General features: G+C 35.6%; 2 protein-coding genes and 1 long non-coding RNA gene across 3 annotated transcripts; 2 read left to right on the top strand and 1 right to left on the bottom strand.

Annotated features, from left to right (window-relative positions):
• The first annotated feature begins 2,270 nt into the window (after positions 1 to 2,270).
• On the top strand, positions 2,271 to 18,304 carry LOC109185609. Its single transcript, XR_002054993.1, has 3 exons — positions 2,271 to 2,337; positions 7,582 to 7,652; positions 18,249 to 18,304. It is a non-coding gene; the product is annotated as an uncharacterized LOC109185609 (long non-coding RNA).
• LOC109185607 (protein translation factor SUI1 homolog 2-like) lies at positions 4,635 to 5,226 on the top strand. Its single transcript, XM_019335556.1, has one exon. It carries the CDS (start codon positions 4,731 to 4,733, stop codon positions 5,076 to 5,078), a length of 348 nt encoding a protein of 115 aa, XP_019191101.1. The 5' UTR covers positions 4,635 to 4,730; the 3' UTR covers positions 5,079 to 5,226.
• Positions 18,305 to 18,402: 98 nt separating the features above from the next.
• LOC109185565 (inositol transporter 4-like) lies at positions 18,403 to 19,041 on the bottom strand. Its single transcript, XM_019335506.1, has 2 exons — positions 18,952 to 19,041; positions 18,403 to 18,891 (listed from the first exon to the last, which is right to left on the bottom strand). The coding sequence occupies exons 1-2, from the start codon at positions 19,039 to 19,041 to the stop codon at positions 18,403 to 18,405; spliced, it is 579 nt and encodes a 192-aa protein (XP_019191051.1).
• Positions 19,042 to 26,374: the final 7,333 nt, after the last annotated feature.

Raw genomic sequence — 26,374 nt, 5'->3', positions numbered from 1 at the left:
ATCAACAAGATTTTGATTAGTTCAAAAGCGAACAACAAAAATCTTCATAACACCCAGGTGTTTTTATAAGGGATTAGAATGAAATAACACTAATGAACAGCACATAAATTCAATTTAATAATCGAATTATAACGTTTCAAACAGTCATATTAATTATCGAAATTATACTAACGGTTACGAAATTAATACAATTAATTCGTACCGACTATTAATAACTTGTTTGAGATAATTTTAATTTTGGTCACATGACTATAGGAACTTTGTTAATTTCAGCACCTGACTTTTAAAAGTGTCAATTTAGTACCTTGACTATGTAATTTTTGTCAATTTTGGTCATTCTGGCCAAATTGACGGTCAAATTTGGCTGAAAAAATTTAATCCAACACGTAATCTATAATCTGAGGGGCAAAATGGTCTTTTGATCATATTATAAACTAAATGTTGGATTAAGGTTTTCCAGCCAAATTTGGCCGGCAATCACTCCAGCCAAATTTGGCCGGCAATTTGGCCGGAGTGACCAAAATTGATAAAAATTACATAGTCAAGGTACTAAATTGATACTTTTAAAAGTCATGTGCTGAAATTAACAAAGCCATTATAGTCATGTAACTAAAATTGAAATTTTCTCTAACTTGTTTCAAAACATCTGAGTAGCTAAGAAATCCGTACAATCGGAAAGTAAACAACCATTCGGAAAATCCTAAAAATTACATTTTGTAACTGCCAAAGCACTATTCGAGAAGCATTGCATGTACATTAACCATTCGTACATTACATTACTAAAAATAGGATTAGGCCACAAATACTAGGTATATTAGTATATATCCATATCCAGATATCCTCAATGCAATTCAATTAACAATTGTCTCAAAGTGTTAGGATAAATATCCAGTTTGCTCTTCTTTTTTTTTTTTTTTTTTTTTTTTTTGGTGAGGTGGAGGAAAAATAGGATAGGGGAGAAAAAATTGAGTATGTTGTAAGCAATTGTTATACCATGGATCATAGTTTATCTTACATTGTGAACTCTTATTCAAAACAACATTCAAATTATGTGTCTGTAGTTAAAATATTATGTGCACATATTAACTATAGTCACATAATTTATTAAGTGCAATCACATAATTATGCATCTATTATAAACTTGCTACTAATATAGTACGTGTTTTCAATTTAATTTTAGATACATAATTTATTGATTGAAGACACATAATATGCTAATTACAAGCATATAATTTGAATATCAGTTTAGATCTTGATTTACAATGCAAGGTGAAGTCTGATATATGATATAACTTGCTTGTTGTAGGAACATGTATATTTTGTGTTGTGGGTCACATTCACATTGCAGATCTCTTGTTTTTTGTATTTTTTTTTCTCTAAAATACAGCTAGCCCGTAGCACGGCAAATTATGCTGTGCAACTGTATGATGCACACGATTACAAAAACGACGTTGTTTTGATGTTCGATTTTAAAAAAAAAAATCAGTTTCAATTGTCGTTAACGGTGTTATGTTGTGCATAATTTGAACTATATATCCATAATGAATGAACTATATAATCCAAATTATGCATAACATAACGCCGTTAACACCAATCCAAACTGAATTTTTAATTTTTTAAATCGGACGTCAAAACGACGTCGTTTTTGCAATCTTATGCACCATACATGATGCACACAATTGCACGGCATAACGCTCCCCATATAGCACCAAGGGCGCATTTACTTATTTTCTTTTTCCTTTATTATTATTTGTTTCCTTTTTTCTTTTTATTTATATTTTGTTTCTCCTTTTCCTCCTCCCTTCCTAATGGACAAAAAAAAAAAAAAAACTTTGACAATACGCTCTAATGGAAATCAAACATGATAACCCAATACGGTAGCTCAAGTGGCAAATGAGCTCTCTTTGTGGGGAAGAATTTTGGAAAACTTGATTTCCACAAGTGACAATCCCTTTTGGGCCAGCTTCAGTGCCTCTCGGAGCAAACCGAATGAACTTGAACCGTTAAACGGACAGAAAAAGACCCAGACCACAATGTGTGGTTTAAACAAAAAAAAAAAAAAACATGATTAAGTAAGCAGATCTGAGTTGAGTGGAATATAATAGTTGCGTCTTAGTTTGGGTTTTGAAAATTGTTTATTCCCTGTATTGTACATCATTTCCTTTAAATATATACACTGGAACTAGCTAGCGTTAGGTTCCTCATCATCATATATATAATATATCATGGAGAGAGGTCCTGAAAAAGGTGGCGCCGATAAAACAAAATTCACACCTTACATCATTCGCCTTGCCATGTCTGCTGCCATTGGAGGTCTTCTCTTTGGTTATGACACTGGTAAACACTATATATATATATATCCACAAAATCCCCAGTTTAATATTTGTTTAATCTTTTCCTACTATATATACCACATGAAAGAATCTGCTCTTGTATGTTATTATTATGTGCTTTAATATAATTAATTTGCACTGAACTGGATCATATATATATGTAAAAGGCATTATTTCTGGAGCTCTGCTGTATATCAAGGAAGACTTCATGTATGTATGTATGTATGTTAACTAGATAAATAAATAATAGTAATAGCAAAAGAAATCCACCATTTCCCACTCATGGTGTTATTACCGTCCTTTATTATTATTATTATTATTATTATTATTATTATTATTGTTGTTGTTGTTGTTGTTGTTGTTGTTGTTGTTGTTGTTGTTGTTGTTGGTAGGCCAAGGAACAATTCAAAATATTTTTCTGAGATATCGATTTCATGAAATTTCAAGAAAGTGGGGACTAGATGATGGATAATGGCAATTTATATCCTACACCACGGCGCGCGTTGCACTATGCGCCCAGATGCAAAACGACGTCGTTTTAATTTTTTTTTTTTTTTTAAATTTCTCGCCCCAGTGAATGACAGTAGTTTTTGCGTTAAAAAAAAAAACCGCTGTTCAAGAATGTACATAATGTTATACTTGAATACACATAATTGTATACATGAATGTACATAATTATATAACAAAATATACATACTCTTTTTAAAAGATAATACACATAATCTAACATAATACTTAATAAACATAAACTTTTAACATAATACATATCAACTCTTAACATAATACACACAAATTTTCTGATTCGGATGTACATAATTGTATAAAAAAAAATGTACATAATTGTATAAAAAATACACATAACTGTATGAACAATACACATAACGTTGTGAACAAATACACATAATGTTGTGAACAAATACACATAATCCCAGCAACTTCCTACCGCGCCTCCCAACACGACCCCAAAACGACGTCGTTTTGGAGGCGCGCGGCGTACAGTGCTATGTGCGCCGTGGTGTAGGATATAACGATTGATGGATAATATACTAGGCCTGGCCACACGGACCGGCCCATGAAAGCAACTGGATCAAGGAAGTCCAAGAAGGATACCCAATACGGAACAACTCAAGAGTTCGTTAAGGCAAATTATGCCCTGGACCCGTGTCCACATTGCATTGTGGACACGAGTCCAAAACGACGTCGTTTTTAGGGAAAACGCGTCAGTCCAGTTAAAAAAAAAATTGACTTTGTCTCGGCGTTAACGGTGTTATTCGTTTGTGTCATTATGAATGTACAGTTATGGGATTATGAATGTACAGTTATGGAATTATGAATGTACAGTTTAGGAATTATGAATGTAAGTTATAAAATTATGAACACAGAGCTCTGACGTTATGAAATTGCAATTATGAACATATAGTGATAAAATTATGAACATAGAGCTCTAAAATTGTGAACATGGAACTTCGAAAATTATGGTTTTACAGCTATTGAATTATGAATGTACAGTTACAGAATTATGAATGTACAGTTATGCAATTATGAATGTACAGTTATGAAATTATGAACACAGAGCTCTGACATTATGAACTTACAATATGAACATATAGTGATAAAATTATGAACATAGAGCTCTAAAATTGTGAACATAGAGTTTCAAAAATTATGAAGTTACAGTTATTGAATTATGAATGTACAGTTACGGAATTATGAATGTACAGTTATGGAAGTATGAATGTACAGTTATTGAATTATGAACATAGAGCTCTAACATTATGAACTTACAATTATGAATATATAGTAATAAAATTATGAACATATACTCCTATAACAATGTGGTCTGAAATAAAAAATAAAAAATAAATAAAAAAATAAAAATAACGGCACTGTTACCCGTGTCCAGCATGCATGCTGGACACGGGTCCATATCATAACGATTGGTTCGTTAAGGATTTGGCTTATTATTCCCAATATAATCAGAATTAGATTCATTATTTCTAGTATAATAAAATTAGGTCTATGTAACTAAGATTCCCAATATGAGACAGTCTAGAATTCTTTTTTCTTATATGACTCTAGGCCCAAAATTGGTATAAATAGACCTCTCACATAGAGGAGAGTGGAACAACTCTCAACAATTTACGAGCAATATAATACTCATCAATACAACATTCATATCTTTTCGCCATATATTTCTCCTATATTTTCCTATATTCTCCAACACAGTCCATTGAACGTGTCCGCAAGACCTGGATTCCGGAATTTGTCCACATTTGGCATTTGTGACTTTGATTTTAGAAAATTCATTCATTGAAGCTTTCGCCTTCTACGCTCTCTATCAGCTCTCTGGTAAAGGTTTCAGATCGAAGCGACAGTTTTCATCATCAAGCAAGTTAAATGGTTGATATCGAGGCTCATCATCTCCCAACTGCTTTTGATCCGTTTGGCGAGGCCGAGGCCAAGGAATCGGGCGCCCCTGGAGCGAAAGAGTATGTGCATATCCGCATCCAACAGAGGAATGGAAAGAAGAGTGTGACGACAGTGCAAGGGCTGAGGAAGGAGTACAGTTACGACAAGATCCTTAAAGACCTCAAGAAAGACTTCTGCTGCAACGGTAATGTCGTGCAGGACAAGGAAGGGGGGAAGGTGATACAGCTCCAAGGCGATCAGCGCAAGAACGTGTCCCAGTTTCTTGTCAGTGCTGGGCTCGTGAAGAAGGATCGGATTAAGATTCATGGTTTCTAGTACTTTACCTGGATTGTCGATCTGTGTGCAATGATAAAACTATAGATTATACAACTATATTGCAGTACTGGTGTTGTTTGCCTTTTTTTTTTCTTTTTTTTTCTGAACTTTTCTTTTTGAATTGATTTCCATGTCCATAGTCATGTCATGGGGTGGCTGTTGAATTGTAATTCCACTCTTTATTCCAGCAATAAATGTGGGTTTTATATTTATCATTAAAAAAAAATTATTTATTAAGCCAATTTTATTCAATATATATATATATATATTGAATTCTGGAATTTGAGATGAATGGGATAGTTGCGTATTTAATCTTTGCTTAGTTTGGGTTCTAAAAATTGTTATTCCTGTACTGTGATTTCCTTTAAATACTAGACTGTAACTAGCTTAGGTTCCCACAAGCCCGAATTTTGGGTCGTGCAAGCGGGCTACCGCACAAGGTCCCAAATTTTATAGTGGTTCCAAATTTTAGAAGCTCAATATTTCATTTTTACCTAGTTAGGGTTAGAAATAAAAACTAAAAATTTTCAATTAAACTTAAAAGCTAGGCTTCATGAAGAAATGGTAGGAACATTTGTTTATTGTAATTGTAATTTATTACATAATATATCTTTTGGCTTTTTCTTTGCGCACAGTAATATTTTACCACCTTATTATTATTATTATTATTATTATTATTATTACCATTATTATTATTATTATTATTATTATTATTATTATTATTATTATTATTATTATTATTACCCGTGCATTGCACGAAATAGCTAGATTTGTCAAAATCTTTATGAATATTTTGATCAATATACAAATATAAATTCTAACAACGAATATTATATAGTGCAATTGATGAAATGGGTTGTATCGATTATGTTTTTTTATGTTATTCTTGTTTGAATTTGAGCAAATCATACCCAATTATCCGTGCAGTGCGCGTGCAATGCACGGACAAAATTTTTATTATATATTTAGATAATAAAATTGAGTAATTAAGAAATGCTTATTTGATTAGAACTATATTTTGTTGCGGTGTTACTACCCATGATAATTGCACGATAAATATGATGTAGTGGTTCAAACATTCGTCTCAAAATGTTGAATCCCCAACTCCAAGGACCCCGTCCGATAGAGCATCTCTGAAAATGTAAATTACGGTAACTCGAACATTTTTCTAGTATTAGAAGGTCACGACTTGTTCTCCAAAAAAAAAAAAAAAAAAAAAAAAAAAAAAGAGAGAGAGAGTCACGAGTTAACTAGTTTTTTTTTTATTCCCGTAAATTCTCGAATAAGATAGTAAGGTAAAATGTGCCCAGGTTTATTACTTTTGATTTTATTCCCATGAATTCTCGTATTTTTTCGAATGTGATACTAATGTAACGATGTGCCCAGATTTATGACTTTTGATTTTATTCACATTTTAGGCACTCGAATGGGATAGTAATGTAACAATTCAGTCCAAAGTTTTGAATCATTAAAACCAACGACCAGCCCTCTAAATACTACAAGTAGCTTAGTTTAATTTCATGTTTCCTCAGCATATCATACATCATATGATAAATTATCAGCCATGGAGGGAGGTCGTGAAGAAGCTGGCCATGGTGCAGACAAAACGAAATTCACAGAATGTTGGCAGACAACTCGTAAAACACCTTACATCATACGCCTTGCCATGTCTACTGGCATGCGCCTTACCCGTGCATTGCACAAAATAGATTTGTTATAATCTTTAAGAATATTTTGATCAATATACAAATATAAATTATAACAACGAATATTATATAGTGCAATTGATGAAATGGGTTGTATCGATTATGTTTTTTTGATATTATCTTTGCTTGAATTCGAACAAATAATTGCACAATTATCCGTGCAGTGCGCGTGCAATGCACGGATAAAATTTTTTATTATATATTTAGATAATAAAATTGTTACTATTTCTTTAATTCTTTCAAAATTTGTTAAATATTCATTCAAATACGTGTGAATACGTATCAATGTAGAACACTTATGAAATTTTTCGTATGAGATACACTAAGAGAAACGGTCTCCCTGAATATTTTTCCTTAGTTGATATCCGATTAGAATAGTATAGATTATAAAAAATTGCGGTATTAGTTTCAAATATTTTGATTTTGATAGGGCCTCATTTATTTACACTAACAGAGCTACAAAAATCTAAAAACCGGCCCTGATTCCCCATCATCATATAAATTATCAACCATGGAGAGAGGTCCTGAAAAAGCTGGGCATGGTGCAAATAAAACGAAATTCACAGAACGTTGGCAGACATCTCGGGAAACACCTTACATGCATTATGCGCCTTGCCATGTCTGCCGGCATTGGAGGCCTTCTCTTTGGTTACGTTATGAACTGGTAAACACTATTTACAAAATCGCCATCCACTTTAATATTTTCCTACTATTTATACCACATGAAAGAATCTTCTCTTGTATGTTATGTGCTTTAATATAATTCAATTGCACTGGATCATATATATATGTAAAAGGTGTTATTTCTGGAGCTCTGCTGTATATCAAGGAAGATTTCAAAGCTGTTCAGGACTAAACATGGCTTCAGGTACGCGAGTAAACTAACATCTATCTACAATACATATATATACAATTTTAATAAAAGTCAATAATGTTAAATTTATAAAAAAAATTATAAAAGATGTCGGTGTAATAATATACTAGTATTTACACCCGTGCGATGCACGGAATGAATTTGTTGTAATATAGTAAGAATACATGAATCGATATATAATTATTTAAATTAGAACATCCAATATTATATAGTGCAATTAAAGATATGGTTTGCATCGTTTATATATTTTGATGTTATTATTGTTTGAATTTGTGTAAATAATTGCTCAAATTAATAGCTAATGTCTAGATGTACACATATGGTGCTATAACTTTGAAGATTTATTTATCATTATTTAGTATTTTCATAAATTAGGCAAATGTGCTCGTTCTCTAACAACTCAGTTATAGAAATGAATTGGTATCCTTATTCATTTGTATGGAAGATATATTTTTTTGTCAAGATATATAACAATTTTTTCATTTAAAAAAAAAACTTAATATCCCCGATTATATTTACACATTATTGAAACCTCTTTGTAGACGACATTGGTAGTGACAGCGCAATATTGTTCATCTTCGTCTAGAGCTAACACCTCCAATTCATCGGGACGGGTTATTTGGGTTAAAATATATAATGGTAGAATATTATTCAATTAGTTATCCTTTTATATTTTCAGTCAATTAGTGATATCAGATTCATTTTCAGCAAATTATTTTTTTTATTTTCAGTCAATTAGTCAATTAGAATATCAAATGCAGTGATATTTTTACCTAATTTTCGTTCCATTTTTAATTGATGATGTAGATATTATTATTGAAATATTTCCGTTCCATTTTTAATTTACCTTTACTATTGTTTAAAATATGCATTTACTATTGATAATGTAGAATATTATTATTGAAATATTTTTTCCTCAAATTTTTAATTTTCATTCCATTTTTAATTAAAATGCAATGATCTCACCATTTATTTGTCTTTTTTTTAGTCAATTATGGATCATTTTTTATTTGCAGTCAATTATTAATATTCATTTCATTTTATATTTTCAGTCAATTAGTAATATTAGATTCATTTTCAGTCAATTATTTTTTTTATTTTCAGTCAATTAGAATATAGATGTAGTGATATTTTTACCTAATTTCCGTTACATTTTAATTTGATGATTTTTAATTTACATTTACTATTTTTTAAAATATGTCTTTACTACTTGATGATGTAAAATATTATTACTGAAATATTTCCTTTCCATTTTTAATTTTCCTTTACTTCTAAAAAATTTAAAAAAAAAAAAAAACTTTGGACTTATCACTACTTGCCCACAGTGATGGGCAAGCAATTATGTTTGTAAACATTTTCAAGAGCTCCTCATTCCAAACATTTTCAATGTGAGATTAAAATTAAAATTATCCCACATCATTCTTCTTATTTTTTTCTAATTTTAATTTTAGTTTGTATATTGTTTTGTTTGGATGATGATGATGATGATTATTATTATTATTATTATTATTATTATTATTATTATTATTATTATTTGATTATTGACGATTTAAAAAAAAATTGAGATTGACAAATTCACCAAAATTTTAACAAATTCGTCATTTTAACAATTTATCTTTAAGCAAAACACCAAAAATGTTATTTAATAACTCAATAATTTGCTCTAAACTGCTAAAAACTAAAACAACACATACATTTTGTGTTAATTTTACCCAACACCCACTAATAATAAATAATAAATAAATAATAAATAATAAATAATAAATACAGTAATAAATATAAATAATGAATAAAAACTAAAATAAGAAGACAAAGCTAAGGTTTCTTAAATAAGAACCTTTTGACTTCTCAATACTTGCAACATTGATTGGCAAACAATTATGTTTGTACCTCTTATATAGAGGAGCTCAAGAACACATCTTTTCAAACATTTTCAATGTGGGATCAAAATAATCTCATATTATTTACAAAGGGAGCATGTGGCTCCCCTTTGTCTTATTTTATTTATTTATTTTTTGTTAATTTTAATTTTATTTTGTATATAGTTTTGTTTGGATTATTATTATTGTTGTTGTTGTTGTTGTCGTGTGGTTGTAATTTGATTATTTGACAAATTCGATAAAATTTTAACTAATTCGCATGTTTAATATTTTATATTTAATCAAAATACCAAAAATATTATTTAATAACTTAGCAATTTGCTTCAACCTCTTAAAAACTAAAACAATACATATACATTTTGGGTTAATCTTTCCCAAACCCCATAATAAATTAAAACAATTTTAAAAAAAAAAAAAACTAAAATAACAAACCACTAAGATAAGTTTCATTAAATAAGAGCCTTTTGACTCGTTGAGCTCAATAGGTTGAGAAAGTTTATATGAACAGATATTATATGTAACAGGGTAAATCGAATAGTCATGCTGTGGAACTGTGTCCACCTTGCAAAGTGGACACAATTCTATGTTAATAATTACTGAACTATATGTTCATAATTATAAAGCTATATATTCATAATCTTTGAACCTCATATTTATAATTATTGAACTCTATATTCACAATTACAAAACTATATGTTCATAATTACTGAATTATATATTAATAATTATAAAGCTATATATTCATAATTTTTGAACTTCATATTCACAATTATTGAATCTCTATATTCATTATTACATAACTATATGTTCATAATTATGTTCACAACACTATGTTCATAATTATAGAACTATATATTCATAATTATAAACAATTTTGGAACCGTATCTACCATGCAAGGTAGACACAGTTTCACAACATAATTTGCCGGGTCAATAGTACTCAAAAATAAAATAGGAGCCTTTGGACTTCTCAATACTTGCCCACATTGATGGTCAAACAATTATGTTTGTAAGAGGAGCATTGCTCCTATTATATAAAGGAGCTCAAGAGCTCATCAACTCTTTCCAAACATTTTCAATGTGGGATCAAAATGATCCAACATCATTTACAAAGGGAGTCCGTGGCTCCCTTTTGTCTTCTTTTTATTAATTGTAATTTTATTTTGTATATCGTTTTGTTTGGATGATGATGATGATGATGATGATGATGATGATGATGATGATGATAGGCACTCGAATGGGATAGTAACGTAACGATTCAGTCCAAAGTTTTGAATCATTAAAACCAACGACCGGCCCTCTAAATACTAAATACTACAAGTAGCTTAGTTTCCAGTTTCCTCAGCATATCTTACATCATATGATAAATTATCAACCATGGAGGGAGGTTGTGAAGAAGCTGGCCATGGTGCAGACAAAACAAAATTCACAGAATGTTGGCAGACAACTCGTAAAACACCTTACATCATACGCCTTGCCATCTCTGCTGCCATGCGCCTTACGCGTGCGTTGCACGAAATAGATTTGTTATAATCTTTAAGAATATTTTGATCAATATACAAATATAAATTATAACAATGAATATTATATAGTGCAATGGATGAAATGATTTGTATAGATTATGATTTTTTTAATGTTATCATTGCTTGAATTCGAACAAATAATTGCCCAATTATCCGTGCAGTGCGCGTGCATGCACGGATAAAATTTTTAAAACCCAAACTAAGCAACCAAGAACCGTGTGGTTCAATATAATAGCACCAAGTTATTCTCTCTAGTGAGTAGTGAGAGGTTGTGGGATCTAGCCTCAGTAGAGAGCCGGTCAATGGTTTTAATAATTAAAAACTTTGGACTGAATAGTTACGTTACTATCCCATTCGGTCAAATTCGAGAATTCAATAAATCGCCTTAAATGGGAATAAAATCAAAGTCACAAATCTGGGCACATCGTTACGTTACTATCCCATTCGGTCAAATTTGAGAATTCTATAAATTGCCTAAAATGGAAATAAAACCATGAAGTGAATATTAGCAAGAATCAAATTAATTAACTCAGTGTCCTATCTTATGAAGGAGTGGTGGAGGATCAATGTCGGGTAATTATGGCCCTATTTACGTATTGCTCTTTCAATATTGTCTCTAGACTAGTTAATGTTAGTGCTCATACTTTAGCTACACTAGCTTTTGATCAGGAACACTCTATGTATTGGGACTATGTCCCTCCTGACTACTTAATTCATTTCATTAATTAAAATATGTCACCGTGCTTGGCTTTCAAAAAAAAAAAAAAAAAAAAAAAAAACTCAGTGGGCGATATTGACTTGTTGAGCTCCTCAAAAATATAAATAAAGATATAACCTACTACAACCATGGTTATGGCACATGATTTATAAATTTTGCTGCACGATGGAGGCCAGGGAAGAAACCATCTTAGATTGTTAAGGAATTTTTGTAATTATCTTAGTTTGTTAGGATTATTTTTGTATTCATCTTAGTTTGTTTGGATTTGTATTTATCTTGGATTGTTTGTTTTTATCTTGGATTGTTAGGATTTTGTATTTATCGTAGTTGCATGGAATTAATTTTGTATTTATATTACTTTCTTAGGATTATTTATTATATATTTTTATCTTAGTTTGTTTGTTTGTTTTTTGAAAGCGGATCTTAGTTTGTTAGGATGATGAGGATATATATTTCTGAATGAATCAAATAATAAGTCTGTACAGGAATCTATATAGTAGCGAATAGCAAACCTAATACAAGACTAATACTAGCAACAATAGGTAACGAATACTAATAATAATAGAGTCCTAATACTCCCCCTCAAGCACAAGGTGGACTAGCTACAACATTGAGCTTGCCACACAGAGTAGAGAAACACGGACCAGGGAGAGCTTTAGTGAACACGTCAGCCAGCTGATCCTTAGTAGAAATGAAGCTAACCTGCAACTCTTTCTTTGCCACTTTGTCACGAACAAAGTGATAGTCAATTTCCACATGTTTCGTACGAGCATGGAACATCGGGTTGGAACAGAGATAAGTTGCACCCAGATTATCACACCAGAGAGTGGGAGGAGCTGCCAACGGCAACCGAAGTTCATGCAATAGAGAAACCAACCAAGTGACCTCAGCAGACACGTCAGCCGCTAGTGCCTTGTACTCGGCCTCTGTAGACGAACGAGCAACCGTACGTTGCTTCCGGCAAGACCAAGAGATCAGATTGTCACCAAGAAAAACCGCAAAGCCGCTAGTAGACTTTCTGTCAGTGGGGTCCCCAGCCCAGTCCGAATCCGAAAAAGCATGCACTGCAACAGAGGAGGATGGGCGAATAAACAGAACAAAATGCAAAGTGCCTTTAACGTACCGCAGAACACGTTTGAGCATTGCCCAATGCTCAGTAGTCGGGGAGTGCATATGCTGACAGACCCGATTCACAGCAAAAGATAAATCCGGGCGAGTGACAGTAAGATACTGCAGAGCCCCAGCAAGACTGCGATACTGCGTGGGATCGGCATAAGGAACCACCGATTCAGAAACAGGTCGAGTCACAGGCACCGGAGTAGCCAACGGCTTGCAGTCCACCATACCTGCACGGCTCAAGATATCTCGCATGTATCGCTGCTGAGAAAGAAACAAACCATCACCACGAGAGACCGTCTCAATGCCCAGAAAAAAGGACGGAGCACCCATGTCACGAATCTTGAACTCCGAGGCTAAGTCAGTCAGAAGCCGAGTAACACGCGAAGCATCAGATCCCATAACAAGGATATCATCCACATAAACAAGCACATATAAAGATACAGAGTCACGAGTGTATATGAATAAAGAGACATCAGTCTTTGAAGGTGAAAAACCAACCGACACCAAGAAAGCATGTAACCTGTTAAACCATGCGCGAGGAGCCTGCTTAAGACCATAGAGTGACCTCTGTAATAAGCATACATCATCCGGTCGTGACGAGTCCTCATAGCCAGGCGGCTGTCGCATGTAGACTGTCTCTGCAAGATTACCATTTAGAAAGGCGTTGTGAACATCCAACTGCCGAATTACCCAACCGCGAGAGACAGCCAAGGAGAGAAGAAGCCGCACGGTTGTGGGTTTTACAACAGGACTGAAGGTCTCAAAAAAGTCCTGTCCTGCGACTTGATTGAACCCCTTAGCCACCAACCGAGCCTTGTGCCGCTCAATCGTGCCATCAGCCTTGCGCTTCGTCTTGAACACCCATTTGCAGCCTACAACATTCATACCAGGTGTGCGACTAACCAGACGCCAAGTGTGATTCTGGAGCAAGGCATTAAACTCAAGATCCATGGCCTCACGCCATTCCGGATACCGAACTGCCTGAGAATAACAGGTCGGCTCAGAAACAGTCATAAGAGCCACATGCTGCGTCGGCCCCAAAGAACGAGTCACCATAACATGAGACCGAGGTGGAACCGGTTTTACCGTGCGCCGACCTCGCTTGGGCGCCTTAGGAGCACCCGAGACTGCCACATCTGGAGCCACGGCAGTCTCGGTGCGGGAATCAGAAGCAGCACCAGCAGCCCCGGAATCTGTGTCCATCTCCGGACGAGGATCCGGCCCAGCAGAACAAACACCGGAGCTTGCGCCAACCTGAACGGCGCCAACACCCCACGGCTCAATCGAGCGAGAGCTAGAGACCTGAGAGGGGACAGAAGAAGCAAATGGAAATATGGTTTCATCAAACCGCACATGACGGCAAATGAATACCTTGTTAGTAGCAGGATCAAAACAACGATAGCCACGAAACGAAGACGGATAACCAAGAAACACACACGGAGAAGACCGATACTGCAACTTGTTACGATTATACGGGCGTAACAGAGGATAACAGAGACAGCCAAACACACGCAAGAAAAAGTAAGAAGGACTAGAACGATGCAACCGAGAATGAGGACTATCATTATCTAAAACCCGAGTCGGCATCTTATTGATGAGATAGACCGCAGTCTCAAAGGCATAATCCCAATATCGTTGTGGAACCGAAGCCTGGGCCAAGAGAGCCAAACCCGTTTCCACAACGTGACGATGCCGACGCTCAACTCTACCATTCTGCTCATGGGTATAGGCACAAGACTGCCTATGATTAATACCCAAAGAGACAAAAGTACGGTGCAACCGTTTATACTCTCCCCCTAAATCAGATTGAATAGAGACAATCTTACGACCATATGAACGCTCAACTAGTGACCGAAACTGCTCGAAGATAGCATACACATCAGTTTTCAAACGCATAGGATAAAACCATACATAGCGCGTATAGTCATCAACAAACAAAACAAAATAACGAAAGCCATTGACGGAAAGAAAAGGCGCTGGGCCCCAAATATCAGTATATATAAGTTCTAAAACATGAGACGTAGTAGTATTGACACGAGGCAAGGGAAACCGTGAGGATTTCCCAAGCATACAAGCACGACACAATTCCGAAGTATCACTAAAACTAGACTGAACAGAACATGAATTTAAAATCTGCCGCAAGACACGCGGGTGAGGATGACCCAACCGGCTATGCCACACGTCAGAGGAGACTCGAGAGGCCACAAACGCAGCGGGACTTGAACGAGAGATAGGCCAAGAATAGAGACCCCCCGAAGTCGGCCCTTTATATAGAACTTCCCTGGTTGAACGATCCTTCACAAAGAAACAATCAGGGTGAAACTCAAAAAAGACATTATTATCACGAGCAAACCGTTGCACAGACAATAAAGACGCAGAAAGCCCAGGAACATGAAGAACATCAGACAATCGAAACAGTGTTTTAGATGCGGCTAACGAAGATGAACCAGTACTAACAATAGGTAAACACTTACCGTCACCAACACGAAGATGATCCGGACCATTATAAGGAACCGCCGAGGACATTAAAGACGGATCCGGAGTGGCATGATTCGACGCACCAGTGTCAGGAAACCACTGCTGAGGATTAACCGAAGCCGAATCATCAACAGAATATGCAACATGTGCCCGCGGCCCCGGAGCGCCATCATAACGACGATAGCACGAAGCGGCCGAGTGGCCTTCGCCGGAGCAGATCTGGCACTGGATAGCCCTGGCGCCACCTCGACCGCGGCCTCGGCCCTTGCCACGACCTCGGCCTCGATTGCCGCCGCCACGCTGCTGCCCGCCCGAGCGACCTCCACCTCGCTGAGCCGCCATGGCGACCGGAGCAGCAGCAACGTCACCACCATCATCAGCACATATAAAGGCCTGCGAAACAAGAAAATCGGATAACTCGGGTAAAGACACCGGAGCACCCCTCGTCAGCGACGCCACCAAAGGGCGATATTCGGACCGCAAGCCCCGGAATATATACATATTCTGATCTTCTAGTGTCACCGGACGGCCGGCAAGTGCCAAATCCTCAATAAGCACCTGAGCACGCCCAAGATAATCCGGGATCGAAGCATCCCCCTGCCGCAATCCTTGCAGTTCGCCCACCAACCGAAGAGCATGGGCCCGAGTCGTCGAACCAAGAACCTGTTCGATCGCCACCCACAAATGCCGAGAGGAGGTTTTACCGATGGCAAGATGCATCATCTCGTCGGACAAGGACGAGATCAACAAGGAGAGCACGGCCTTATCTTGACGAAGCCATGCACTCCGAGCGGCGGACGATACGGCCGACGAAGACACGGCAGCAGCAGCCTCCTCGGCAGAAGGTACCGTAATCGCAGTAAACGGGGGACACACAGACGTTCCATCGACAAAACCCAATAATCCTTGGCCATCCAGGAACGGAAGAAGCTGAGTGTGCCAAAACAAAAAATTACGGGATGTCAATTTGATGGAAACGAAGTGATGAGCCGAAGAAAACGACACCCCGGACTGCAGGGGTGCCACAAGCGCAGCCTCAGAAACAGTCCGTTCAGAACTTCCAACAGAACCGCCATCAGAACCGAGGTGCGCCATAGAGAGAGAAAAAGAACCTGCTGATACCAAATGAGGATATAATATTTCTGAATAAATCAAATAATAAGTCTGTACAGGAATATATATAGTAGCGAATAGCAAACCTAATACAAGACTAATACTAGTAACAATAGGTAACGAATACTAATAATAATAGAGTCCTAATAAGGATAAGTGGACTTTACACTCACAGATAAAACATGGCCAAACTCATCAAAATTGATCATCTTATTCGACATTCCTTCAGGGACTAACTTTTATTATCTAAATATATAATAAAAAATAAGATCAAATATAAATTATTTGCTCGAATTTGTATGTATCGATTTTTTTTTTTAATGTTACCATTGCTTGAATTCGAGCAAACAATTGCACAATTATCCGTGTAGTGCGCGTGCAATGCACGGATAGAATTTTTTATTATATATTTAGATAATAAAATTGAGTAATTAAGAAATGTTTATTTGATTAGAACTATATTTTGTTGTGGTGTTACTACCCATGATAATTGGCTAATTGCACGGAAATGTGATGAAGTGGTTCAAACATTTGCCTCAAAAGGTTGAATCTCCAACTCCAAGGACCCCGTCCGATAGAGCATCTCTGAAAATGTAAATTATGGTAACTCGAACATTATTAGAAGGTCATGACTTGTTCTCCAACAAAAAAAAAATCACGAGTTAACTAGTTTTTTTTTTTATTCCCGTGAATTCTCGAATAAGATAGTAAGGTAAAATGTACCCAGGTCTGTTACTTTTGATTTTATTCCCATGAATTCTCGTATTTTTTCGAATGGAATACTAACGTAACGATGTGCCCAGATTTGTTACTTTTGATTTTATTCCCATTTTAGGCACTCGAATGGGATAGTAACGTAACGATTCAATCCAAAGTTTTGAATCATTAAAACCAACGACCGGCCCTCTAAATACTACAAGTAGCTTAGTTTCCAGTTTCCTCAGCATATCATACATCATATGGTAAAGAGAAAATTGTAAAAAATACTCCTCTATAATATGCTAATTATCAATGTCACCCCTGAATTATGAGTGGTGTAAATGTTGCTCCTTAATTATCAAAACGGTGCACATATAGCCCCACCCGTAACGGACATGTGATTCCTCGTTAGTGTACAACTCCGTTAAGTCGAAGTAAATATGTAATTTAGTTGTTTTTTCACTCCCTCAATTCGAAGAGAAACGGTCTCCCTGAATATGCTCTCCCTGAATATGCTTTTCAGAAGATAATGAGATTAGGGAAATAGCCTATTGTTGTAGCTATTCATTGTTATTTTATGATTCTTTATTTGATAAGTCAAGGATTTTATAATACTTTGATTTAAGTATCTATTGTTAATTTAACGGTATTATTTGTAATCTGATTCGAGGTTAATATAATTTAGCACATTTTTTTTGCTACGATTTGGATTGGGCTCTCCTTTAATTTTTACGGAGTATTTATTTATTCCTGTCTGAATTACTTCTTTTTCTTCCTATATATGATACTCCGTACGATGGATGGATAGTTTGTAGAGCAGTATATGGTGCTTGTGAGTTGTGACTGTCAATTTAGAATTGATATGGTTGATTTTGAGTATTGATATATTATGGTTTATGGGTTTGTAATGTACGATGAATTAATCAATTTATATATATGTTTGATCCTGTTAGGTACCGGTACCGATTTCTTGAATGAATAATAAACATATATATTCTAATCTTAATTTGATGATGACTAATAAACATATATATTCTGATCTTAACTTAATGATGTGAAGGAAACAATTGTGAGTGCGATTGTGGGATATGCATTCGAGGGGTGGATGACTGATAAAGTATGGAATGGAAGAAAGATTGTGTTTACTTAACCACCTTGGACGGGTGAGGGGTGGATGACTAATAAGTATGGAATGGAAGAAAGATTGTGCTTACTTAACCACCTTGGACGGGTGATTGTTGTTTGGCGTTTATGTTGTACCAAAACAAGAAGTTGGGTTTGTATCCTTTTTCCAGCATCTTTTCGACCTCCTCGAATTGCAGTCCTTTGGTTTCAAGTACGAGGAAGAAGATGGCCACAGGTCCAGCGAGTGAACAGCCCGCAAACAAGAGGAATGTCCCTGAAGTGCCCATAGCCTCTATGAGAGTCAAGAAAGTGAGTGAGACGACGAGATTTGAAACCCAGTTAGCTACTACGGCTATTCCTCCTCCAACACCGCGGTATCTCGAAGGGTAAATCTCAGAATTCACGACCCATAGCAGTGTCCCTATCCCAGGAGTGTAGGATATGATGAACAATCCGAGAAGCAAGACTGCAAAGATCCCATATTTGCTGGGGCAGCCTTGTGTGTACCATGAACGCCCTTTTGATTGGCACGTGTGTTTCATTTCATCAGTCACAGATAAACAGGCTCCTGGATTATACTGTTAAGATCAAAATCCACATTGAGCCTGTTTATCTGTGACTGATGAAGTGAAACACACGTGCCACTTAGAAGGGCGTTCATGGTACACACAAGGCTGCCCCAGCAAATATGGGATCTTTGCAGTCTTGCTCATCGGATTGTTCATCATATCCTATGCTCCTGGGATGGGGACACTGCCATGGGTCGTGAACTCTGAGATTTACCTTTCGAGATACCGCGCTGTTGGAGGAGGAATAGCCGCAGTAGCTAACTGGGTTTCAAATCTCGTCGTCTCACTCACTTTCTTGACTCTCATAGAGGCTATGGGCACTTCAGGGACATTCCTGTTGTTTGCCGGTTGTTCACTCGCTGGACTTGTGGCCATCTTCTTCCTCGTACCTGAAACCAAAGGACTGCAATTCGAGGAGGTGGAAAAGATGTTGGAAAAAGGATACAAACCAACCTTGTTGTTTTGCTGCAACAGAAACACCAAACAGCAATCACCCGTCCAAGGTGGTTAAGTAAACACAATAATCTTTCAAGCAATTAGAAGCACAATATTTCTTTTTTATCTAGTTAATTTAGAAATAAAAATTAAAAGTTTTCAATTAAACTTAAAAGTTAGGCTCCATGAAGAAATGGTAAGAGCATATGTTTATTGTATTTCAACGTCGAGGTTTAAGCGTTCAAAACTTGTGCACACTATTATTATTATTGTTATAATTGTAATTTATTTCATAATATGTCTTTTGGCTTTTTCTTTGCGCACAGTAACATTTTACCACATTATTATTATTATTATTATTATTATTATTATTATTATTATTATTATTATTATTATTACCCGTGTGTTGCACGAAATAGATTTGTTATAATCTTTAAGAATATTTTGATCAATATACAAATATAAATGAGTAAAAGACAATTTTGGTCCTAGATTTATAGTGGCACGGACAATTTTAGTCCTTCATAAAAAAAAAATTAGACAATTTATGGACACTCATATTATGACGAGGACAATTTTGGTCCTCCGTCTATATTTCAGTTAGATGGCCGTCTAATAGGAGGGCAATTGCGTCAATTCACTCTATCTTCTTCTCCAACCTTCAATTCTCTGTAACTTCAACTTAATTTTTTAAAATGAGAGTCACGGCACCAACCAACCAACCAACTAGCTTACAGTCAATCATAAAGAAAACTCCCCTTCACCAAATTATACTTCACAATGTCGATGGGCTCGATCAAATTCTCTACACGTACGCCAAAAGGTAGGCAAGATCAAGGTGGTGCTAGGTGTTTGTGTTTTTGTCACGAAGATACAAATGAGCTCGACTCAAGTCAATGCCACGCCGAGGGAACAAAGGAGCGCAAGATTTCAGCTCCAAAGCCACCGCTTCGTTTGTGTTTTGATTTTGCGGGGTGGTGGATTTGAGGAGGAGCTGAAATGTCAGTCCAAGATCGAAACGGGTCGACCCAAAATCTCCCAAGGGGTTGAAACCCAGCAGAGATTCATTGCCTCGCTCTTGCATTCCCTAGACCAAAAACCTCGATTTTACCGCATGGGTTTCGGAGAATCTATACAAGCTCCTCACCATTGTGCTCCTCGCAGCCATCGTCGCCGATTTATTCTATTTCTGCAACGCCGCCGAGGGCTAGGGCGCCTTTCTGTGCATTGAGTCCACGCAGGCGCACTCTGTTAAACCCCAGATGCCTCAGATCAACTGGAATGACATCCCTACAATCCTAGATAAGTCTTCTCCCTATGCGAATTTTCGATTCAAGAAGTGGATCATTGTGTCTGTGTCCAATTACCCGTCAGATTCACTCAGGACGCTCACAAAGCTGAAAGGGTGGCAAGTTTTGGCTGTTGGGAACTCGAAAAATCCCAAAGATTGGAGCTTGAAAGCTGCAATTTACTTATCTTTGGAAGAACTTCGATATTGAATTGGTTGGGGAGACTGCTAGGCAGGAGATTATTTTGCAGTATAGTCATGAAAATCCTAATAAGACTGTTGTTAACCCTTATATACATTTTGGCCAAGAGGTTGCCATTGGAGAATGTGGGTGAGATTGAGCGCAAGGAATTCTACGCCGAGGTTTTTGGTGTGAGACAATTCATTCGGCAGGGAATTTCAAATGGTTTGCCTGATGTTGATTCGGTTTTCTATTTTACTAGGAAGTCAGGGCTTGAACCATTTGATATTCGGTTTGATGAGCGTGCTCCAAAGGTGGCATTGCCACAAGGGATAATGGTGCCACTGAATTCTTTCAACACCATATTTCAATCGTCTGCATTTTGGGGTTTGGTGTTGCCAGTTACAGAGAATTGAAGGTTGGAGAAGAAGATAGCATGGAAATTGACGTAATTGCCCTCCTCTTAGACGGCAATCTAACAGAAATATAGACGGAGGATCAAAATTGTCCTCGTCACAATAAGAGTGTCCACAAATTGGCTGATTCTTTTATGGAGGAATAAAATTGTCCGTGCCACTATAAGTCTAGGACCAAAATTGTCTTTTACTCAATATAAATTATAACAACGAATATTATATAGTGCAATTGATGAAATGGGTTGTATCGATTATGTTTTTTGATGTTATCCTTGCTTGAATTCGAGCAAATAATTGCCCAATTATCCGTACAGTGCGCGTGCAATACACGTGCGATGCACGGATAAAAAATTTTATTATATACTTAGATAATAAAATTGAGCAATTAAGAAATGTTTATTTGATTAGAACTATATTTTGTTGCGGTGTTACTACCCATGATAATTGCACGGAAAATGTGATGAAGTGGTTCAAACATTCGTCTCAAAAGGTTGAATCCCCAACTCCAAGGACCCCGTCCGATAGAGCATTTCTGAAAATGTAAATTATGGTAACTTGAACATTATTCTAGTATTAGAAGGTCACGACTTGTTCTCAAAAAAAAAAAAAAGAGAGAGAGAGAGAGAGAGTCAGGAATTAACTAGTTTTTTTTTTTTCCCCGTGAATTCTCGAATAAGATAGTAAGGTAAAATGTGCCCAGGTCTGTTACTTTTGATTTTATTCCCATGAATTCTCGTATTTTTTCGAATGGGATACTAACGTAACGATGTGCCCAGATTTGTTACTTTTGATTTTATTCCCATTTTAGGCACTCGAATGGGATAGTAATGTAACGATTCAGTCCAAAGTTTTGAATCATTAAAACCAACGATCGGCCCTCGAATGGGATAGTATGTCATTTGATTCTTCAACTCATTTGATAATGGTTTCATCATAAATAAATTTTTCAGTTAGGATCTAATTGAGTAAAACTTTAGCCCACAGGCAAGTTTTATGTCACTAGATTCTTCTGGCTCTTTAGTAATTGTGAAAAATATTATCATAAGGGTTTCTTAATTGGATTTAATATAATTAAAACTTTAGCCCACAGGCAAATTTTATGTCAATAAATCCCTTAACCTATTAGATAATAATTTTATCACAATTCTTAGAATTTATAAATTTAGTTCAATTATAATTCTAAGTTTCATGGTTTGCATTGGCAAAACATGTTTTTCAGTCACTTCCCAAAATTTAGCCACTTCTATTAATTAATCCACGAATCTTGCTCGGTTCTTCGGACTAACTGTAGTAAGTTACGTGATTTGACATACATCTTTTGGATTCCAATATTAATAAAAAAATGTATCTTTTGAGCCAAATTCTAACTTGATTTTGGAAGGTGTATTTTGATTATTTAGTATGTCCAACTATGGTGGGGAATTATATCTTCATTATTTAGTTGGACTTTAATTGGAACCAAAATTGATTATTTAGTATGTCCAACTAATGGTGGGGAATTATGTCTTCATTTGTTAGTTGGTCAATAAATCAATTATGAGTATATATATTATTAAGTTCACTTTATTAATTTCGCTGAAGAATGTTTTAATCAGTGGGAGTGATCATTTAGAAAAAGATCATTAAGATACTCTACTAAAGTTTTTGGATTTAACTATTGTATTCATACATTCCAAATTGGATTGTATGTTAAACAACAAGTCCAAAATATTCCACAAGTACTAATCTTGTATTTGTTCATATAAATTCATAAGTTCAAATTATTGAACATTTGGTTGTACAACATATTTATGAAAATGTTGTAACAATATCAAAGAATTTATTAGAACAAAAGCATTTAACTTGTGGTGCACTGTCATTTAATAAATTCTTCAGTAATTAATAGAGTCTTTAGTTTCTTCAAAATTGATTCTGGGCCATTTCAGTTGTAAGGCTCAAACAATTTTGTGGGACATATAAGTAAGACTCGTTATGTTCAATTCATTTAAAATGGACATTGAAATTATTTGGGAAGTTATGGTGTATGTTTAAGATTCCAAATTTATGGACTTAGACCTTTGGTTTATTGTCTAAGTTATTGGAATGCTTCTGTGACTTGACTATCTTTTGGCTATTTTTGATGAGTGGGAGTGACAGATGTGTCAACTCCAAACTCTTAGCTGTTAGAGATAGTACTTAAAGTTAACTTATAAAGAAGTCATGGAATATAGTTAGCATTATGCTAACATGAAGAGATCTCTACTTAAGGCATGCTTATAAAGTTTTAGAGATCATACAGTGTACTCTTTTGTACAATTTGGATGTGTTTTCTCCTTCAGTTGTGCACATAATGTATTTTGAGAAACATCCTTTAAGGTACCGAGAATAAACATAGGGTTTGTTCATTAAGGACCTAGGTTGGAGAATTAAAATGCATGTGACCATAATGGATACTACTCTGATTAAATAGAGGAGATGTCACTATGATTCATGTGTTTTGTTCTTTGGTGAAGGTTGTGCTAGTACTTGCACCAAGTGGGAGAATGTAAGATTTTCCCTAATAATATATATTATATATTATATTTAGAGCCTTAATTAAGTGGTGCAAGTTGACTAGGCTTATTAAGTGGTCTGGTTGGACTTAATAACTAGTAGTTGTTAGTCAACCAAACTCTGTGCCTAATATAATCATGGATTGATGGGATACAGGATGTTGGATGTTAGCACATTCAGTTACGGTACTCAGACTGCTCAGTAGACACCAATACACCATCTAGGGTTCTGAGTCAGGTCTGAGGCAAAACATGACTAACGGTCTACCGTTAAGAGGCAACACAACAGGAACATCAACTATGGCTGGAGATCAACACGGCTACGCTTCCGCTATCGTACGAGGTCAGGTTTCTCGTATACTATGATTTATTATAGTCAGACTATTTAGATCTAACATATCAAACATCATACGATAAATTATCAGCCATGGAGGGAAGTCGTGAAGAAGCTGGCCATGGTGCAGACAAAACGAAATTCACAGAATGTTGGCAAACAACTCGTAAAACACCTTACATCATACGCCTTGCCATGTCTGCTGGCATGCGCCTTACCCGTGCGTTGCCCGAAATAGATTTGTTATAATCTTTAAGAATGTTTTGATCAATATACAAATATAAATTATAACAACGAATATTATATATTACAAATGATGAAATGGATTGTGTCGATTACGTTTTTTGATGTTATCTTTGCTTGAATTCGAGCAAATAATTGTCCAATTATCCATGCAGTGCGCGTGCAATGCACGGATTAAATTTTTTATTATATATTTAGATAATAAAATTGTTACTATTTCTTTAATCCTTTCAAAATTTGTTAAATATTCATTCAAATACGTGTGAATACGTATCAATGCAGAACCTGAAATTTTTTGTATGAGCAGAAACGGACATGGGGACCGTTTCTACATTAAGAGAAACGGTCTCCCTGAATATGCTTTTCCTTAGTTGATATCTGATTAGAATAATATAGATTAGAAAAAATTACGGTATTAATTTTAAAGATTTTGATTTTGATAGGGCCTCATTTATTTACCCGAACAAGACCACAAAAATCTAAAAACCGGCTCTGGTTCTCGGAGGAGACGAGACGCACCTGCAAATATGAAGAAGATGAAACACATCGGAGGCCGTCGCCGTCGCCGCTATCTCGAAGCTAAGGCTATGGTTTGAGATGGTCTGCGAGATACAAAGAGGTATGGTTTTAAGAATGTTTTTCTTTGCCTTAACCGTAGCCTGAAGGAAGAAGAAGGTATGGGTTGAGAAAAGTTCAGTCTTAACAGCAATTTGAAGGGATAAGGGAAATGGCCTGGGAGGATGCAGAGAGAGTTTACTTATGTCTCATGGCATCTGGAGGCCGGTTTGTTTGACAAAAGCTTGCTGACTGCTGCTGCCGGTAATTGTCCGATGGTCTCTCCGTGTATGCCTAATGCTCCTCACATCTCTACATGTTTCCTCTTCCTTCCGTGTAGAAATGCAAATAACCCTTTAATTGGCATGCTTTTTCACTTTACCGGTCAAATATGCATATACTAATAATTTTCCATCCTATTTTTGTGCCTATACATGTATGGACGAAGGGCGTGCGTATATTTGCATGAAATAAGCAAACAAATATATATATATATATATATATATATATATATATATATATATATATATATATTAACTAGATAAATAAATAATAGTAATAGCAAAAGAAATCCACCATTTCCCACTCATGGTGTTATTACCGTCCTTTTTTTTTTTTTATTATTATTATTATTATTATTATTATTATTATTATTATTATTATTATTGTTGTTGTTGTTATTGTTGATGTTATTTTTACTATTGTTACTAGCAGGCCACAGAACAATTCAAAATACTTTCCTGTGATATCGATTTCGCGAATCTCTAGAAAGTTGGGGACTAGATGATGGATAATATACTAGGCTTGGGCCACACGGACCGGCCCATGAAAGCAACTAGATTAAGGAAGTCCAAGAAGGATACCCAGTACGGAACAACTCAAGAATTTGTTAAGGTAAATTATGGTGTGTAATCGTGTGCACCATGTATGGTGCACACATGGTGCACACGGTTGTAAAACGACGTTGTTTTGACTAAAAACGCGCGTCACACTTAAAAAAAAAAAAAAAAATTCAGGTTCGATTCCCGGCAATAACATTTTTTTGTGCATAATTTGAATTATATATCCACAAGTTCATAACTATATAACCACAAATTCATAACTATATATCCACAGTGAATGAATAACACAAAATCTAGAATGAATGAACTAAATATCCACAATGAATGAACTAAATGTCCATAAATTCATAATTATATATCCACAATAATTCATAACTATATATCCACAATAATGCTGTTGTGGAGAATCGAAACTGAATTTTTTTTAAAATGGGACGCGCGTTTTTAGTCAAAACGACGTCGTTTTGCAACCGTGTACGTGCACCATGCATGGTGCACACGGTTGCACAACATAACTATTGGTTCGTTAAGGATTGGGCTTATTATTCCCAATATAATCCGAATTTGACTCATTATTTCTAATATAATAAAATTAGGTCTTATTATGTAACTAAGACTCCCAATATGAGGCAGTCTAGAATTCTTATTTCTTATAAGGCTCTAGGCT

This window comes from Ipomoea nil, unplaced genomic scaffold (genome assembly GCF_001879475.1).
Source record: "Ipomoea nil cultivar Tokyo-kokei standard unplaced genomic scaffold, Asagao_1.1 scaffold1334, whole genome shotgun sequence".
NCBI classification, from domain to species: Eukaryota; Viridiplantae; Streptophyta; class Magnoliopsida; order Solanales; family Convolvulaceae; genus Ipomoea; species Ipomoea nil.
This window is presented reverse-complemented; position numbering and strand designations above follow the sequence as displayed.